This window comes from Clinocottus analis, unplaced genomic scaffold, assembly GCF_023055335.1.
Source record: "Clinocottus analis isolate CAN_PGR_092001 unplaced genomic scaffold, fCliAna1.0.p SCAF_15, whole genome shotgun sequence".
NCBI classification, from domain to species: domain Eukaryota; kingdom Metazoa; phylum Chordata; class Actinopteri; order Perciformes; family Cottidae; genus Clinocottus; species Clinocottus analis.
Window position 1 is genome coordinate 1380555 of NW_027175876.1, and position 20798 is coordinate 1401352.

The following is a 20798-nucleotide window of genomic DNA, read 5'->3' on the forward strand; positions in this document are numbered from 1 at the left end:
ACAGAAACGCCAGTGTCACAGGTCCGTGAACTGTTCTCCATCCCCTGATACCACACTCAGTAAAACCTTCCTCGTCCATATATTGGTCCATTTTAACCACATGAATCATTCTTTGGAAACCAAAAACATGTAGCACGTCAATGTGAAAGTATGCAGCTTGGAGGGGAACTTTGAACAAGGAGCTTTTTACTGTTTACTCTGCTGTTTAGTTAACACTGTTTATCAAAGTCTTTTCGTAGTCCTCACGCCAGAGTCCTGTCCTCTCCCTCCGTTTGCTGTGTTCACTGTTTACTCACTGATCACACGGCTCTGGTCGAGGAAGAAGAAGAGAGGAGGAAGGGTAACCAGAAGGGAGTGTGAGGAAGGAAGAAGAGACAGAGAGAACGTAAAAGAGAGAAAACGCATTTTCTCTGAGCCGTCCGATTTGTCCCGACTTCAAAGGGCCGTGGATCGCACTTAGGAGGCGTCTAAATGAGGCGATGTGGAGAAGGAGAGCCTCGTTCTCAAAGGACTGTACAGTACGGAGCACACACAAGACACACCGATCACCGATCACAGACTCGGTTTGGTTCAATGTACATTTCACACGACCGCTCGAATGCCACACAATTTCCTTTGTGTCACCTGAGATGAGACGGTCGGATATTCAGAAAGAAGAGGAACACAGTGATACGTTGCACAATCAACATGTATTTGCTATACTTCAATAAAACAGGATGTTATCCTCCAACATTCTTAGGTATAACAACAAAAAGTACGTTGATTTATTCGGCACGTAACTTCTGTAACACAATCTTTTCCTAAACCGTATTTGTGTTGTCAAAGAGCAAAAATCAACACGTGTTGCTGGACCTTCGTAGGAAAATGCATGTAAATCAGGTTCATCCGAACCGCTATGTGAGGATCCAATGGAATAAAAACAGTGTGTGAAGAAAGAAAAGTGTGCAGGTGTGTGTATAAGTGCGTCATAGTTTGACTTGTTTGTGTCCTGTCTGGCCTTGGATTACCTTAATGAACCCTTTCTGGGTGGTTATTGCCGATGTTTCTGTTTATGCATCCCCTGCAACCTCCACAGTGTGCCACACAGACTGAACATGGTGTGGTTGTAAAGGGGTGGAGGAACAGAAGGGCGGTGCGTTGGCATGTGCGGGATCAGACAAGACAAGATGTGAAGCGTCATCCGAGGGAAGCCGCTGCCGGGAAAGACGCTCAGGAAAAGCGTGGAGGCGGGATGAGGAGGAACGGGAGGAGGCAGACGTCCATGGAGAGGAGAGAGGAGGAAGAAGAGGAGGAGAGGAAGAAGAGAGAACGATCCAGCCAGCAGCGCAGCAGAGACTCAGTGGATGATGGACAGATGAGGGAAGAGGCTTTGCTTTCTCTGTCACCTCACTCGGTTCTGCCATCGATCAGCGAGGAGTACACTCCCTCCAGTGTCCCGCTGCACGCTCCATCCGTCACCGCGGATGTGTGTGTGTGTGTGTGTGTGTGTGTGTGTGTGTCCAAGATTTGATTGCTCCTGCATGCTCCAAGGGAAGGGCAAAAAAAAAAAAAGCCGAAGAGCCCGGTCACATCATCGCTCTCAGTCTCCCCCTCCCCCACCCCGAGTGTTTATGATGACTGCAACACGGCACACACTGCAGATTGATGCTAGAGAGGAGTTTGGAGATGTGTGTGTGTGTGTGTGCTTTGCCCGACGTGTGTGTGTGTGTGTGCAGGCAGGAACGTGCACGCTGACGTATAGAACAAAGCTTCCAGCGGCTTTTATCTCCGCAATGGTTGTTTTGTGGAGCGTGGCGGCCGCTGATAGCGACTATCAGCCGCCGACACGCTCCTCCATCGCTCGGCCTCGCTGCGCCAACGCTCCCTCGCGCCTTCCTCGGCCGCCTCCTTCCTTCCTTCCCTCGTTCCCTTCTGACCTCTAATCTCTGCGTCCTCGCCGCATCTGCCTGCACCACGAGACTCGAGGTGATAACATGCTGCAATCTGTGAATCTAAAGCCACGAAGACGAAGAGACAAAGTTGTTTTTCTCGTTTTTCTCGACTCACTTTGAGCGTCATCCTGATTCTGACTCGACAGATAACTTAAAGATCTTTTAAGGCAGAGTCTTTATATCTCTCCTGCTTGCTTGCATATCATCCTCACCGCATTACCGGCGAGCATTTGGGGGAAACTCTCCATCTGCATTTAAAAAAAAACCTGCATTAAGCCTGTGAACGCTCGGCTCAGCAGTCTTGTGTAGTTTGGTGTCCAGCAGAGTCGACATAAAGATCCTTCTGTAAAGTAATGGGACTGCTGAACAGCATTAGATCAACACACAAGATGAAATAAATAAATTACTGGTTGCACCAAAACCTCCTTTTGCATTTTCCTTTAAAGGGACGGACGACGAATCAGAAGTCCAGAGTTTGAATGTGAACGTCAGTCTGGAAAGATGATGATGATGATGATGATGATATATAGATGATACGATGATAAAAGTAAGTAAGCGTGTTCTCTCGAGCGTGTCAGTCACGTCTTTTTACTTTTACACTCTTCTTGTAACAAATCTCCCAACTTCTTCTAAATGTCAGAGTGAAATTGGGGGCAAATGAAACTCAGGACGGCTTCAGATCTGTGCTTCTGTGGGAGAAAGAGGACTTTTACCTTTCTGAAAGTCTAGCTTTTAAAAGTCCAGCTTTTTGAAAGTCCAGCCTATATAAAGCCTAGATTTTAGAAAGTGTAGCTTTTAAAAAGTCTAGATTTTAGAAAGTGTAGCTTTTAGAAAGTCTAGCTTTTAGAAAGTCCAGCTTTTTAAAAGTTGAGCTTTCAGAAAACCCAGCTTTTAGAAACTCTAGGTTTTAGAAAGTCCAGCTTATTGAAAGCTCAGCTTTTAGAAAGTCTAGCTTTCTGAAAACGCATTTTTTTGAAAACCCAACTTTTTAAAAGCCTAGCTTTCAGAAAGCCTAGCTTTTAGAAAGCCTAGCTTTCAGAAAGCCCAGCTTTTTGCAGCGGCGAGGCTTAGAGTTGAGGCCCAGTGTTGGACACATCTCTCTTCAGTGGATCGAGCACTTGTCCAAATGAAGGTTTCTGAATGTAGACCTTGAAGGCTTCACGTATATGTTCACTCGCTGGCAGCAGCGTCTCCTGACATGACGGCCAGTTGACTCTTCTCGCGTCTCAGCGTCTGAACAGAGGCCTGCAGCCGCTAACAGGGAGTTGATGCTACTTTTTACACATCATGCAAATGTTGAATTTGCATGATGACGGCGACACGGCGGGAACATTTCACCACAACGACAAGGTGCTTGAAGACAATGCGAGCTGTGAGAACTCTTCACACAGCTGTTGATGTGCAGAAGGAGACGGGGGAGGCAGCCTCACAACCACGATGCTACGCACCCGTTGCACAAACATCTAACCAGCGGCTATGTTGACATTTACACGCCTGCGAGCTATTTCCACGTTTTAACCCGAGGCAGCCCAGATTGATTCACCACCGGGAGACATTTTACCTTTTTTTTACAACCGGCAGCCGTTTGCAGAGCTTGATGTAAAAAATACGGAGCGGTAAATACCTTTCAATGCCTTTTCCGTCACACTTTGAAGGGAAACTGTCGCACGCGCCAGAGGTTTGATTTGTTTTGAAGATTTTTCATTGAATTTGAATGAGGGTTGCAGAGGAAAGACCGAGCGGACGGATGAAAAACTGAGTCGCTCAGCTTAAAAAAAGACCCTCGCGGCGATGCCAGACCCTCCACTTTGGCTCAAGGCCTTCGTCGCATGCCATATATACCTCATTTCTCTCCCCCACTTCTGCTGTCCTTCTCCCCTTCACAGCACCCGTCAACGCGTTTAATCCACGGAGAAAAGGGAACGAGTCGGCATGTGACGGGGCCTCCGGTGAGGTGCTAAAATGTCCGCTCTCTCCTCCGATACAGACGCGCTTTTTCCTTTGTTTCGTAGGACCGTTGGCGTCTCTTTCCTCAGCCGGAGGAGGTTTATAACGCGATCACATCGGTGCTGTTTGGGAGTCTCTTCGCCGCGAAAGTGGACCGCGCCGCCGCCTCTCAACCGAGCTCAAGCACGGGGCCTCTCCGCTCCGCGAAATTCACCTTCCCTCGAAACCGGGATGCGTTTCCTGGCAGCCGAGAGTCCCTGGAGGGCCACTCGCGGGGGCGCAGCACCTGTCTGGTCTCCGGTTTTGTTTTTTTTTGTTCCACGATTCGGTCCGTGCCCACAGTCCTCCGACCCCGAGTCGAAAAAACACTTCATGTATGGAGAGAACGCCGCGGTGGGATTCGTTACGCAACAGCCTCATATAACTCAACATCACATAAAAAACTCATTGCATTCCAAGCCCTGTGTGTGTCTGTGTGTGTGCAGACAGGGCCTTGGCGTCCAGAAAGGAGTCCTGGCACACACACTGTATTTATGAGGGTTTATTTTCGGGCCCGTGAAGATGGCACGACGGGGTCGAGGGGCCACCCTGACATGTTACACCGGTACAGTCTGTGTGACCTCATGACACAAGCCAGCAGCTTGTCAGCGGTCCTGTAAGCAAAAAAACAACGTCCGGAAGACCGGATTGGAGACGTGAACGTGCGTCGTCGCTGTCCAGAGGAACCGTGACGCAGTGGAGGTGGATCTCTTTCCTCCTGCTTTTTTTAAACGTTATAATTACTCAGCACTCCTGAGAATGGGATCCTTCGCCATGCGAACCGGCCTCAAAACGTCTCCCTCCCTTTCCATTTGCCCTTCTCCCTCCCCGCCTCCCTCCCTCCCTTCTTCCCCTCCTTCCTCCCTTCACTTTCTTCGCTCCTCGTCTCCGTCGCTCAGCAGAGGCTTCGAGTCCTGTGGAGTGCACATCCATTTTGAACCCGGAGGCCGTCAAGCATGCTGTTGGTAAATGAGCAAGCAAACCTGTGGCTTTCAGTCTCTCTCCCCCCTCCACTCCCACTTATCCCTTCTTCTCCCCCGTCTCTACCTCCCGTTCCCATGTTTCCCTCTCTTCCCCTCACGGCTACGTCCCCGCCGTCGATACTCAGCGACGGCTGTTTTATTCAAAGCACCTCGGAACGAGACCTTTTCCCTCAAGTCGGCCTCCGGTCAAGTTTTGCATATCGCATTTCATACACCAGTGAGCTTCCTGTTCCTTCAAATTAAAGGAAAACACGAGGAACACGGCCCATCTATCTATGTGTGTGTGTGTGTGTGTGTGTGTATATTCGTGCCTGAAGCAGAGGCGTGCGTGACAACAAAATGACTCACAGCTCAGCGACGACTTTCCTGCAAAGTTTGAAACAAACAGCACCCTTCTGACTCGCTATGCTTGGAGAAAAAAAAGGGACCGGGTTTAATTCCAAAAAGAAAGATGTTGCAGATGTCGCGTGAACAGCAGGTAGAGCCGATCAGGCGCAGAGAAACAGAGCCCAGGGGCCAGCGTATGTTAAGCATGTTCATTAATTTTCTGTACTTTCGCTCCTGCTGGCCCGGCTTGTTCCCCCTTCGGACGTGCCGTGGATCCTAAACGGGCTTTTTTTTGGATCCCTGCTCGGCTGTTTTGATGGCACACACACAGAGAGAGAGAGAGAGAGAGAGAGAGAGAGAGAGAGAGAGGGAAAAGGTGGCGATAAATAAAGAGTGAAATGAAGAGATAAAGAGCGTATGTCGGTGGAACAGGAGAAATAACGGCCGGACTCAAAGGACTTTAATTCACCGAGCGTGCGGCGTCTGCACGTATAAATCCGAGACAATAATAATGAAATACTTCTGCACAAATGCTGACGCACACACGGCTTTTGCGATGTAATCGCGACACGTGTGAGCAGCCAAACGGGCGAGTTGCTCAAACCTTTAATGGGTCGGCTCCGCTGGTTAACGCTTGAACCAGCCCAGAGCGGCGTTAACTATGCAGGGCCGGAGGCCGCTAACAAAAAAGAAAAGAAAAAGAAAAAAGGACCCCATGAGCGAGCGGCTTCCTGCAGCCCCGCTGCTCCATCCTCCCCCGTCTCTCTCTCTCGAAAGAGACTTCAAAGGCCGGCGTTCTCGCAGACCCGACGTGGGCGTTAACCTTTGACTCGGAGGCTCTCTCGCTGTGCAAACAGGGACGGCCTAATTGATGCTCTGCGCTGCAGGAAAAAAAAAGAAGAAGGAAAAAAAAGGGGGAATAACTTGTCCTGGTGGATTGCAGCCATAGAATAGAGTGCTTTAATTTCCGCCTCTTACGGTTTATGGAGACAGACAGTGGCTCTGCATCTGCAGGAGCAAAGTGGCCACGGGCGTTTTTTTCTTCTTCTCTTCTTTCTTTTAACGACCTCTGTTTACCAAGAGTGTGCATCTATAAATGCTACTGTATATGGCCCTGACACTGGAAAACTAAATGATCTGTGGGCCGGCTTTACGTGCCACACAGGGGACACACAGCTCACTCCTTTTCCACCTCACCGCATCCTCATACAACAGTTCTATAATACATATTTGTATATATATAAAATCTACAGATAACAGTGAAGGTGTAGCTGCGTGAGAACAGCCTCTCTGGCTGTAAAAGGTAATCCAAATAGAGACAGAGCGATGCGGCGACTTTAATAAAACATAGCAGGGGCCTCCTGCGGGATAGTGTTTTATGTTTATTTACCGCTAACCACGTTAACCGGCTCTTTAAAGGGACGTGCGAACACGTGCACGAGTCAGCCATGAGCTGACGGATGCCTATCTGGGATGACGGCTACAGGTCGCCGTTCCTGAACTGGAGACAGGAAGTCAGGTGTTTGGAAAAACTGATCAAGAAGGAGGAGGAGGAGGCGTTCGGTGCTCTTATTTTGAAATATGTTTTCACTGCGGTGCCGCGTGAAATATCAGAGCCGTGAGATGGAACAAAAGAAGCTCTGACGTGGCTTTCCACACCGCCGGATCAATAGTGAATCATCGGCGGAGTCGAGGTTTCCATCCACTGAAAAACGCTCCGTACTTAATTCTCTTGGTTAAATCAGGATGTCGACGCTCGTGTTGTTTTCGAGGCGGTGCTCGTCTGACGTGTGATGTGTCTTTGCCAGTTCACCGCAACGCACACAGCCGACTCCATCCAGGATGTGGCACGGCGTCTGTGTGTGTGTGTGTGTGTGTGGGGGGGTGGGTGTGTGTGTGTTTTGCATCCAACCAGTTTGTGTCCTTGCCAGCAGTGGTGTGCTGCAGCTGAGCATATTGTTTGTCACGAAAAACACACCCTGTGCCTCTTTCTTTGGCTTCTGGCGCGTCTCACCAGCTCCGTGCCCGAGTCCAAACGCAGAACCTGTGTGTGTGTGTGTGTGTGTGTGTGTGTGTCATCAGTCAAGATGGGAACTTTACTCGTTTGTCCTAATGTCGTGACCAACGCTACAATGAAGCTTCTGTGGGCCAACGTGTCATTAGAGCAGTGGCCATCTTTTTTTAATGACTCCCACACGGCTTCTGGTGTTAAGGCTAATGTCGCTAAACACACACACACACACACACACACACATTCCCCCCAGGTTATGGCAGGTTTGGAAGTAGAAATGCTTGCTTGAATGTTTCCCTTCGGCCTGAATTGTTTGACGTTGACACTGAATCAGCTTTGCTTCTCTTTTCTTTACAGGATACGGATCTACTGGATATATCCTACATCAAAGACGCCAGGAATGGAAAGTGCACCAAATCGCCAAAGGTTGGTCTGCCAATTAGCTTGATTTGAGTTTGCTTGAACACTTTCACGCCTCTGTGCCGTGCCGTCCTCGAAGGGAACGTCTTGAACTGCTTAAAATGTTGGAGGTCAAAGGTCAAGGACACGATCCTCAAGCTAAAACGATAAAGCGATGTCAGTCTGGACGGACGTGGGCGCGAACTGCGAGCTTACTGGATGGCGGGAACGTTGCATTTCTGGTTTGTCTGATACGTCTTCAAACGAGAACAATATTGTTCTTGCGAGCCGTGTGCTGAGAAGACAGTGCAGTTGTTGTTTTTTCAGGCGACGCTACGCTTTGGAAGTGTTTATTTATAGTGTTTATTATGAAAGCCGTGAGTGGGTGTGAGCCCGTCTGGCATCCATCGAGCCGTGAACTCGGATCCAGAGCCGGTTGTCACGGTTGAGACTTCAGAAACGGGTGTAGTTGTTTGCGCGGGGCAGTTAGCGTGAATGTCTTTCACGCGACCTTCAGCTCTCTTTCGTCATCGTCGCTCCCCTTTGCATGTATCTTACGTCGGTTCTGAGACGGCGATGTTGAAGACAGACGCGAGGAAGCGACGCTCAAATGACAAGCAACGACTGACGGGGAGGATTCGACTTTGAGCCCACGCGGCGCGCGGATGCTTTCCACTCGCCTCCGGTTTCCAAATTGTCATTTCGCAGCTAATTAAAAGGTCTTTTGATTGTTAGCGGCGAGAGAAGAATTCATACACATATTATTTTTCTTTTTTTTTTAAATCTGGCACGCCGCAAAACGTGTCAAAGGAATTTGGCACAAAGTCTCGCTGTTAAGTCGCCCGGCTTGCCAACGATAAGAACAATAAACCTGCTTTCTTTTACACTTCTTTGAGGATAAATCTGCTTAAATAACGACCAAACTCTGCGTATATCTGTTGGTCTTCACCCCCGTTCAGACTCGGAGTGAGTAATAAAGGAATGAGTACAATAACACAGAGAGGATTCATGCATTTCTAAACAGCTCGCAGAGCGATGCTACCCGGGGAGGAGACACGGCCACGTGACGGGTAAGATGGTCGAAGCATTGGAAATCCATTACTGGGTGATGGAGCGGTGATGCACCCTGGGCTTTGTAATGGGAGCACCAGTGAGACACATTGTCTGAAGAGTTGATGGGATGGAGGAGAGGATGGAGGAGGAGGGAGGGAGGGGATGATGAAGAGACTGTGGGGATGAGAGGAGAGCAGAGAGAGAGGGGGAAAGCAAAAGGGAGGATTTTTTATGTAAGGTCTGCAGAAGGATGAGAGGAAGATGTTCAAAGGAAGACGTCACGCGAGCAGCAGAGATATCACCAGACAGCCGCGGCTGGAAGTGGACGCCACTTTTCATGCCTCGCTTCTCAAGTATTTCTCCTTCACACGTCTTTTTTTGAGGATCTCGTTCGTATGTGAAGGTTGTTTTTTTTTTGTTCTCTTAAGATCACCGTGCTGTTTAACTTCAGTCTGAGAGCAACGCACAAAAGCTGAAAGAGTGGTTTTTTTTTTCATTCTTCATTTTAAATGACGGCTTTGGTTATGCAGAACACACACGACTGATTGAAGTACAGAAATATGACACGTGTGAGTCAAGTGACACCGAATACGTGCTAAAAAATACACAATAATGATGTTTAATTGGCTTTGGTTGGGACAAACTAGTGAAATCTTTTATCACAATATAGATAATTGCCTTTCTTTGGAAAGCTTATATCACAATCTATACCATGTTTTCTATTTAAATAAAGAAATAGTCTGTATGGAATAACCACATGTTTGTTTTTTTGTGTGATTTTATACTTTTATTTGTATTGTTGAGTTAAGCATTTAAATGCAAATTATAATCCAATTTTCTGAAACATTTGCGCTTGTTGATGTAATTGTGTATCGCGATACTTCAACATAGGATTAATCGCGATATTATTGCGCTGATAATCTGATAGAATTACTGCAACGCTCTACTATAAACATTTTAAGCTAATTTAAATCCCCTCCAGATTAAAATGTTTCCTTCTGATGCGTTTTACTGGACGAGGACGCGGCTCGAAAGAGCAAAAATATTTTTCCTGTCGACACTTCAACCTCGTCTTGTTGTTGCGTCTGTTGATCTTATATTTATACGCTCGCCGCTCTTTTTTTTCTCTCTCCCTCTCTCCTCTCGCTCAAGAGCTCCCTTGGCAGCGTTCATTCATTCATTCATTCATGCAAATTGCTGGCAACCGACGCGCTCGACGAGACGAGATGCTGAACCCGCGCTGACATGTCGGTAAAAAGCTTCAGAAGTGCTTTTATTGTGCCACTCAAAGAGTCCCAGTGTTGTCAGACTGCGATCCTCCTCACCGGACTGGAAGTGGCTCCACGTGGAAAGGCTTTGGCTCGCCTGCCGTTGAGCTCCGGTTTCTGCCACAGCTCAGGCGACTCCATGTTGTCTTTTAGGGCACCGTCGGAATTTTCTTGTTTTCGGGAACGCCGTCAAAGGTTTCTGAGCAATGATGAAGTTACGCCCGCTGCCCTCGGGCTCCTGCTCCTCAGTTGGGATTCATACGTTTTCCTTGTCGAGACACACACACACAAGCACACACACACGACACCAGTGGTTCTCAAACTGTGAGGCGCGACCCTCTAGTGGGGCGCGGAGGTATTACAGGTGGGGTGCTGAGGTGCGAGGGAAGATGCAGATTCTTAAAAAATAAAAATAAAATATATATTTTTTTTAAGAATCCTTTATTTATGGAAGCTCATTTCCGACACACACACCCAAAAAAAAAAGTTTTTTTTTGTTGTAATTTTTTTGGGGGGGGGCCGGCGGGGGTGTCCTATTTCGTCAACGAAAAAAAAATGTCCATTAATTTTTTTTTGTCCTCTTTTTTTTTTGTCCCTCTTTTTTTTGGTCCTTATTTTTTTTTTTTTTTTTTTTTGGTCATCTTTTTTTTTTTTTTTTGGTCCTCATTTTTTTTTTTTTTTTTTTGGTACTAACTTTTTTGGGGGGGGGGGGGGGGGAATGTCATTTTTTTCTGTGGCGGAAATAAAAAAAGAAAAACTAAAACTTTTATTTTTTGGTCCTAATTTTTTTTTTTTTTTTTTGGTCCTCATTTTTTTTATTTGTGTGGTGGAAGTAGCCTTGAAGGGGCTTCCATATTTATTAACCCCACAGTGGGGGAATTATTCTCTACATGTCACCATCCTTAGTAATGAAGGAGCTTTGTGCTGCTGTGAAGCTCTGGGGCTTCAGTGCCTTGCTCAAGGGCACTTCAACATGAAACTATGGGGAGAAAACAGGGATCCAACCGGCTTCCTTGGTCATCTTTTTTTTGCCAAATATGAGTTATTTTTTGCACATATATAACTTTATTTGCATTGTTTTAACAAAGTGATTGCACATGTTATTAGTTGTTGTCAGATGGAGCAATCTAGTTTACTCGAAAGGGATTTCCATTTTCTTTAATCTATTAGTTAAAATCGCACAGATGGAGGAGTCTCAAAAACAATGATGATGCTCACATAGCACGCGTCCACCTCGTCACGCAGCTCGCGCTCGATTACATCGTCCACTTGTCGGAAGGACAACCTGGACGGCTCCAGAAAGCCTCTCGGTGAGATATTCATCCACTTCATAGAGCCGCACACAGCCGGCAGATTTTGGCCATATTTAACTCAAAGCACGGAGGCGAGGGCATGAAGCGTGCCTCTCATTTTGTTACGCTTCTTTTCACTCGCATGGTTATTATTATGAAGTATTCAAATGGGTGAGAGAGAGCGGGTTGCCGGGTCGATCCCCTTTGCTCCTGTTCTCAAATGTCCTGGAGCGAGTCAGTGAACCCCAACTTCTGCTTATGCAAAAATGCATGAATGCATGAGACGGGTTTAATTTCACGTCACGGTTGTAATAAGTGGAGTTTAAACTGTGACAGACTCAATTAATACATGTTTTGCAGTTTGAATAAAGGCTGCCAGGTGTTAGAAAGCCTTGAGAAAACATTTCTTGTGACAATTGCAGGCGACATTGAGGCTTTCAGGGGGTCTGAAGCGTCAATCAAAGGGTCTCAGACCCCTCGTGTTTCACACACTATATGAACATTAGTGATTTATTTTCTTTTTCCTCATGCACATCAAGTGTTTAGTAGTGTTTGCTTCTCGAATTATTGGTTTCAAAAAGGCTCATTGCTTCTCTAAATGTTAATCGTTGGAAAAAGAGTGGATCATCCCAATCGACTGATCAGTGGAGACACATGCAGAGGAGATTATTCATCTCAAAACCACCCGATATTTCAGGAATGTTAGCCTTCCACTGGTATTTTTTATTGTCTTTATTCAGCTCAAAGTTATATCAAACACTTAATGGGAAGAGTTCTGTTTCTAGTTCAACGAAACCTTGAGGATGGAGAGCTTCAAGTTCCATAAAAACACAGAAAACTCATAACTTACATGTTTTACTTCATCCGTGTGTATACAATGTATGCGAGCGTTTATGTGTTCATACATTTAGAGAACAATGGGATGTGTCCAAGTACCAGAGCTCACTGTTTCAAACCATGCATTCATATTGTCTCCTAATTTTAATCTGCAGATTATCTTGTTCCTGCACAGCTCCCTCCCTCCCTCCATCCCTCTCTCTCCTCAGCACCAACCAAACCGCTCAAGTCACATCCGCTATCTTCAACCTCACCGCTAACTTCTACACGCCGGCGTTCAGATAACTTCCTCCCTCGCTCTCGTCTCCTTTCCTTAACCGAGAAAGAGGGAGTAGGGCAGGAGGGCGTTACTGCCGGGCCGCCGCCCCTCTGCTTTCCCGGAAACGTTCTGCTGTCTCGATTGTTCTCCCGTAGTCCGACTGGCAAGACGGGAAATGTAATCAGCGTCTCAGCGCGCCGCTTACAGTAGGTGTCTGACAGACCAAATTACACGCTGCCTCCTTGACAAGCGAGGGGACGTCGAGCTCCTGGTTCTACATGCATCCTGAAACGAGAGAAAACCTTCGTGATTCAGTCTTTACGCGCGGACTTCCTTCAATTTTTGTGTGTTTTTATTATAATGGCTGTTAGAAATCTGCTGTTGGAGGGCAGAATGTGGTCAGATGAATCAGATATCGTTATCTTACCGCAGCCGGAGGGGGGGAGAGTCGGCCGTGTCCGAGGTGAATTATTTTTGCCGTCCGTGTGTTGAATTAGACATGAGCGTCACGTATGATGCATAGGATCAGGTGGAGGCCGGCGGAGTGGAGCCAAAATGGCTGTAAAGACTCTTTCGTGCTCACACACAGACACACACACACACAGAGAGGGGTTGTCCTCAAATAGCACTTTCCGGTCGCAGTGTTTTGTGGATTTCACACACAGACACACAAAGCCAGGCATGCTGGTGGTGGTTGAAATAATCAAAATCAACCGAGAGGGAAACAAACTGCTTTCATAGAGGGTAGTGTTATCAGCAAAAATACACATGCAAATCTCACACAAATCAAAAGAATGAACCACAATGCTGCTCCTACGGGAGTCAGGTAACATACAAAATGAGTGACGCGGGTCATTTTAAAAGATGGACAATGCATTGCCGGTGCTTCACATCAACAGTTGAAACCCGTTGAAAACTGTGGAACCAATTTTGTCTTTCTCCTGTGTTTGAGTTGTCGTATGAACCCCAAATAAATTTTAATACTTTTGTTTATTGTATGTATTTGTTCAGCAAAGTCTTGGGAAAAAAATGTCCAGCATGATATGAGCCAGATTCCCCAAAAATGCCTCCTGGAGCGGTCAATAAGACACCTTTTTGGAAAGATTAGGACCTAAAGAATCAGAATCTGCAACAAAAATCACAATAAAACAAAGTTAGAAAGGAGTTTCAGTCCAAAAAAAATGTGTCGTTTGGTTAAAAAATGGCAAATTTACGTATTTTATGCCAAAAGATTGTCTGAATGGGGCATGCTGGGACTTAAAAAAGGTTAATTATTTTCCCCTAGTTCCTCGCCGAATACAAACGTAATAGACGGTGTTAGCCCAGTCGAGGCTACGATATTCATTTCCTCCAGAGGTATATATCTGCTCCTCCAGGCTCCATCGTGAGGGTGGAGAGGAAGTGGCCGCCCGGCTCCGTTACAGTCCCGAGCTCGCATCGGAAAAGAGGACGGCTGCTAAATGCAGAGCAGCTTGTGTGTCCCCAGCAGTGTAACAGGATCTGGGAGAGGCCAGCAGGCCATTATCACCACCGCTCTGTCTGGCCAACAAAGTCGGCTAAAGCTCCCCCCCCACAGCAGTAAGTGCTAAACAGCTCCTCCGAGTGCACAGCGAGCTACTGTCGGGGTTTAGACGTGTCCGTATCCAATGCACAGCCGGAGCGGCGGTTGTTGTGACAGTGTTTACGCCGGTGATTACACAGTTCAAGGCCGCAAACACAAAACTAGTCCGGCAGCATCGATGCCTTGGTATTTATTTTTTGTTGGGTGGGGAATGTGGAGCGGTGCCTTATCAAAGTCCTCTTCTTTGGTTTAAAAAAAAAGACTTGCAGCTTTAACAAATGTACAAATGAGTTGATAAAAGCTTCTTTAAATGTATACAGTACAAGCGAGGAAGGCTCTTTTAAAAAACAATCTCCTCTCGAGAGCATGTTCTCTTGTGCTTCCAGTGCTAATTTCCGTCGCCTGTGCTGCCTGGTGTGTATCGATGAAGGTCGGTGGGGGTCACAGTGTGTGTGTGTCCTCGTGCCGCAATAATCACAGCCCTTCCAGTCTATCGACGTATACAGCGGGGCGGGCAGGGCCTTCATCTGACCCTGGACACACCCTCATCCCCCCATCCTCCATCACCCATGACAAGAGATGAGCTCGTGAGGAACGCCGGACACGCCGCCGTCTGCGGAATCGAGGGACGGCCGGGTTCAAGATATACGACCTCTGCTGATATGCGACACGTTTCTCAACTGTCCGCCGGACTGGTTTTGCATTACAGCGTCAGGGGCGGGGGGAGATTTATTTTTTGGACTGCAATAAAAATCTAACATGTGCTTAATAACGGCTCTAAGTTGAGCGTGCAGGTGCACGTGCTGCTGGTGTTGCATAGCGTACATTGCGATACGCCACATTTATAGCCGTCGTAGCGTCGTAGCGTCGCAGAGCCGGCGCTTTATTTGTGTGTGTGCGCGTGGAGCATGATAATATACCTGCAGTGTGTTCCAACGATGATGTGTGCATGAGTAATACGCATGCAAACAACCGTCGGCTCAAAAGCAATTCCAAACCCGCCGGCTCTCACCTGCTGCACCGCGACACAGTCTCCCCAGTAGCAGTTGATCCCGGCTTACTGGATGACATGGGGGGGGGGGGGAGGAGATCAGCGCCACGAGATTTAGCCCGACGGATGTCGGCGGCGCGTCTCCCCGCTCTCGCTGATTGGCCGTAGATTAGTGTCACGTATCAGTGTGTTGAAATAGTGGACGTGAGACCATTAGCGGGGGGTTTCGTAGCGCATTAATGATCAAATCCTTAAGAATGGCAATCGGTGCAAAGCGGGCTCTGGTGGTTGGAGAGACGAGCAGCTGAATGTAAAAAGGAGACGGTGGGAGGACAATCAATGATAATGAGTCTCCGCCAAGGCCTTTGTTAAAGAGGCTGAGAGAGAGAGAGAGAGCATAATATCTCTGGCTTTACTACACTCGTAGTGCAGAGCGGAGATTTTCTATATTACAGTAAAAAGACGTTATTTTCTAAACTATTCTAGCTGCTCTATTATTTGCTTTTTACCCGCTTGGTGGTCATTATGTCTCCACATTGCTAATTATTTATCAAAAATCGCATTTTGTAATAGTCAACACTACAATTTCAGCGTGCTATTGATCCTAAAAAGATGTTGTAATGGATGAATTTCTTGCCCTGCACGCGTAAACACTATTTTATACCAAATATATTATGTTTGTTCACCTATTAAAAGATAGTATTCAGACTTGAGAGGTGAATTTTGCTCATATAATTAGCTCTAACAAGTAATAAACTGTCATTTACAGTATTTCTGGATCGGTGTAATGCACACGTGTGTTATGAATCAGTTGTCAGCTAAATACATTTTATTTCAAAGCTTAAGGCGATCAAGCCTTCATGCAATATCTCAATGGAAGATGAATGGAAAGAAGGAGCTATTTGTATTGTGGTAAATGTAAATGAATGGCAGCGAGGCTCATCTTTCCTCCCCAACGGACTCAGAGACATTTTCAGTGCACAGAGGCGTGACTGAACTGTCTGTCAGTTGACAGGATCTGGAGAGAGAACTCCCACTCACTCCCGTTTTAGACTCACGCATTCATACACACACACACACACACATTTACACACACACAAGCAAGCACCCGCGGCGTCATACTCATGGCACTCTGGCTTATGGTGATCACTGAAATAAACATGCCCTCACATATGAGATGTGGGCACCGTTTCCACGCCACGGCTTCAGCATTTTGGCTGTCGCCATCTTGTTTATTTGCAACCAGAAGTGTGAACGGGTCCTGAAGGATCCTCTGTTTTATGATCTATCTGACTACAAACAGGACTATAATGAACTACATTAACCTCATGCTGTGGTGAAGAAGTATGGAAACTAGCAGGTCATATTGACAACATTTACTGAGGTAATCAATTGAGTTATTGTCTCATAGACTTCCATACATGCAGACTTCTTTTTGAGAACCGGAGGTGGCGGCCCCTGCTGGCCATTAGAGACACTGCAAGCTTATTCACTTTTGCACTATCCAAGCATGTATCGCCCCCTCCATATTCCTCTCTCTCTTGCTCTCTTTTTTTAAGTCAATCTCGCAATACAGTCACTTGAGTCAGCGCCAATATGTGAAGAAGAGATTAGATACCAATAGCCTTGATGCTAACTAGCGTTTCCATCAGGGGGATCGGCAGCTTGCACAGTAAGAGGTGATTGAAGCAAACGAGTATATGGACTCAAAAAAAGGCGCAGCAGAGAGGGAGAAAAGGTAAGAATGATGGACCCTGATGGGTTTGGGTTTGATTCTTTAGTGGATTGCTGAAGTTACCTCTGCTCACAGATGAATTACCCTGGTGAGAAGCTGGCCATCTCAATACCGCTCATGCAGTAACCAAAGGTGATATTCTCTCCCTTTCTCTCTGACGTGAGACCGAAACTGCCTCGTGGAGGATGAATGACGGGGCAAACAAATGACTGACTGAATGAACAGATGAAATAGAGGCCGTGACGAACAGAGCGGCCTGTGTCGCTGCAACGGGATAGTTGCTCAAGCGCGTCCAGAGATGACTATCTTGGCATGAAGGCCAGAAGGAGCACAATGGTGCACCTGTGCAGGTAAAGTTCCCAATGTTAGCAGACCCCCAGCTGGAATGTCTCAATCTATTTGCTCAAGGAAAAGATTATTCTTCTTCTTCTTGAATCATTTTAGCCTGCTAATAAGAACAAAAGAAAACACAGGGGAGTCTTGTTGTGTGCTTTCTGTTTCAGCCAAAATAAATAAAAATTAATCTTTTGCCCGCAGCTTCACAAACAAGCTGTTGAAGCCAATAAAGAAAGACATTCACTGTGTATTTGTTTCTTAGTTATTGAATTTGGTGAAGTCAACAGGGGAGGGACAGTCCACACTTACAGTGTAGATAGATGGATGTGTCCACACACACAGAGAAGGCCATGGGTCTTTCATTTCACGGCCCACAAGTGTTCATTTCAATGAGATTTTTATCGTTATGTATTCTGTCAATTTTTAAATCGGTCTGTGTCTTAAAGTTGCATTCTTTACACTGACCACCAGGGGGTCAAACATACGTCAGATTGTATAGAAGTCCATGAGAAAATGACTCTACTTCTCTCTTGATGTATTCCCTCAGTAAACATTGTGAACATGAGTTTATCTCTTAATCTTAATCTTCTTTAATGCGGCGTGAGGTTCATTTAGTAGAGTATACTTTAGGGCGGGGCTACAAGGTGATTGACAGGTCTCTAGCACTAAGTTGTCCGTTCCAGGAGTTGTTTGTGTTTAACTCTTTCACGGTGTGTTTTCAGTTCATCTCAGTTAATTGTAACATAAGTTCAGATAATCATGTCAAACACTTCTCTGTTGCTTTTGGCAAACAGGTTTCATGCACTGTCAATGGCTTTTAAGGTTAACTTACTGGGATGTTTGTCTTGTGCAGGTGGCCTGTTGTGGCTGGCGGCAAGACACAAGTATACATTTACTAACTACCAGCCTCAGATCGATCTGGCGAGCAGCCGTGAATCTTGACCGTCGCTCGTTGAGCCTGCCACTGCCAGGTGACTGAAGCCTACAATCAGGGGCTCTTAGCAGCGCCGCTATTGACTGGCCTCCGTCTGGATTTAGCTCTTCTGCTATGCGGAGCAATCAGTGTCAATACATATGGAACCGGTTGCTCTTTTCAGCCGTCAATAGGAATCCCAATAATTACTTAGCACGCTAGATATTTCACTCCACCGTGTATGACTGACTCCCTAAGCGTTCACCTTATTGAGCTTTTATTCACAGGCACTGATTGGTTTGTTGGTTTTTAGTTTGAAATGTATGTGATATCATATATCTGTATATCAGGAAAAAAAATTGGGTTACAAGCCGCTACTACCTTCGGTGCGTGTCTCCACTGGCTCCCTGTTGTAGCCAACTAGCGCTGCTGCTAGCTCTTCGCTGGCGCTGCTGCAAGCTCACCGCTAGCTCCCTGCTAGCTCCTCATCAGCCACCGAAGGTAGCGGGACAAGCCTTGGACTTGACGCCCGACTCGAGCGGCGGGGACGTGGGCAGTGGCAGCAGCAGCAGCGGGGAGCTAGCAGCAGCGCTAGCTAGCTAGCTACAGCGAGCCGCAACAAAGGTAGTAGCGGCTTTTAACCCAACTTTTTTTTACGGTACACACAAAATGACTGGACAAAAAGGTGGAATTAACTTTCAGTAGACTTTCAAACCCCCGCACTGGTACACACACACAAACACACACACATGCACACACATGCACACCACTATACATCGCCCACCTTGCAGATGAGCATGAAATATGAGGGGTTATGGCCGGTGTGATGGGTCTGTTGCTGTGGGAACCATAAGGCGGAGAGGACGAAGATAGAGCTAACGAGGGCAGGAAAGGATCCCACGACACGCGGTGACTTTACGTTTGACAGGAAGAGCTCGGTAACAATCGCACGAGCCTCCAATTAAGCCCCCGCTCATGTGGAAACGTCCACACCTATCCAGGCGCTGAAGCGTCGCCGTCAGTCAAGGGGAAGTTTGTTTAACTGCGGTAATTGGAGCAACGTTTGCTGAGATCTGTCAGCGGCTCCGGGCTCGGGATTCCTCAAAGTGATTGAGGGGACCGGAGTTTAAAAACTCACAAGTAGGTTTTTTTTTTTTCTGCTTGACTGAACAGGTGGTTTTCGATTTTTCAGTGAGAAATCAAACTCCTCCAAGAACAGCATCTGCTCTCTATTAAACCCGGCAAATGTGACGCTTGCTTTGCTTTTCCGCCGTCCTTTAAATGTTAACACAATTGTGTAAGCTGTATTGGATACCGGGGGGGATATGAAGCTCCACCGGCTCGTGTTAATCTCCTTGAAAATTGTAGAAATAAATCTGCCTTTTTTATTTTTAAAGTTGACGATTTATGGAGAGCCAACGTCTCTAACGACTCGTCACTTTAATTGGAAACGATAATCTTTGCTAATGACCAGCAACGCTAACGAGGCGGCGGCGTATAACGATCATCGACGACTTGGAAAGCCGTAAGATATCTCGTTCTTGAAACCTGACTCTGCAATCGGACGGTTAATAAACATCCAGGCGAGCCCGCGGGTTAGACAAAGGTCTCTCCACCCTTCCCTCTCTAATTTGTTCGGATTTAATTGGGTTGATCGGTATCTCGTCCCAAAGTTCTCTCCCCGCCATACTGTTATCGTCCATCTATTCATAACGGGTATACGCGGGGCGAGCGGATGGTGGAGGATGGATGAGCCGAGAGAGAGAGAGCGGCTCTTGGGAATTGTGTTGATTTGTCGCCTCGGTCACACTATTGTCGGCTCCTAACACCATTAATCACAAAGGTGAGACCGGGAAGTGGGTGTGTGTGTGTGGGGCCGGGGGGCTACGATCATGCGATGTGGCTCTGTGGCTGTACGTATAAACATGTGTATTTAAGGGACCTTTTCATTGCGGAGACGTAAAGAGACAGGTGACCTTTCTCGCTCCCTCCGAAGGCCCCTTTCCAAGCACACAAGCCCGCCGAATGCTTAATTGGTTTTCGATAGTAAATCTCAGGAGGGTCGGCGAAGAAAACGTCTGGTTCTTAATGCTGCTGCTCCAGAGACCGCCGGAGCTCTCACAAACTATTTCCTCTCCAAAGAGCCAAAGCAAATGGAGATGGGAGCCGCATTCACTTGGTTTGTTTTTTTTCTTCTCCTCCATTAAATGATGACGAGGCAAATTGAGTTTGGGTCCCGGCACTTGTTGAGACTCAGAAAGGACTTTCTTCTTTCCTTGAATGATTTCACTTCCTGTGCATTTGTTCCCACAAGAAGTCGTTGCAGCCATTTGTTCGGCCACTTCCATTCTGGACACCACGTGTTTTGTGTGTGTGTGTGTGTGTGTGTGTGTGTGTGTAGCTGACAGACTGCAGGTTCTGTTTCACAAGCGTAACACTTCCCAGATAAAACTCTCAGGAAAAACACGTCTACTTAACACGTAGCGGCGCCTCGTGCAGTTCTATAAATCCTATTATTTTAACAGCCATGGAAAAAGAGGATGTCAGTAAAATAAGCCAGCAATTTCCTCTTTTTTTTATTCTCACACATATCATTATAGTAGCCTTTTAAAAGAATATCTTTTGTTAACACTCAGTACTAAAGCTGACCCCTCACCAGGAAAAACACCCTTGATTCAGACATATCTCCAGGTGGAATTAATTTACCCCATTGTGTGCTGCAATTACTGCTTTTCTTCTCAAGGTTGTATCGTTATTGCGTACTACGCAGTAGTAGGCACTATATAATAATACTACATAACAACTGCAGGCATCGAGCCTCAGCAGGGCGTAATGGTCTCTGCCAGTAAATTGATGATATTCATAAAGTCATGACTTTGATGTATGCGCTCGCAGTAATCTGAGGCGGTTGTAATG

At 46.7% G+C, this 20798-nt stretch overlaps 1 protein-coding gene across 3 annotated transcripts in view; it reads left to right on the forward strand.

The window, feature by feature from the left end:
* Positions 1-20798, forward strand: part of plcb1l (phospholipase C beta 1-like) — a 107612-nt gene that overhangs the window by 22714 nt on the left and 64100 nt on the right. For all 3 annotated transcript variants that reach the window (XM_068576717.1, XM_068576716.1, XM_068576718.1), the window contains exon 3: positions 7596-7664. In XM_068576717.1, the coding sequence (XP_068432818.1) occupies positions 7596-7664 (69 nt within the window). The remainder of the gene's footprint in view (positions 1-7595; positions 7665-20798) is intronic.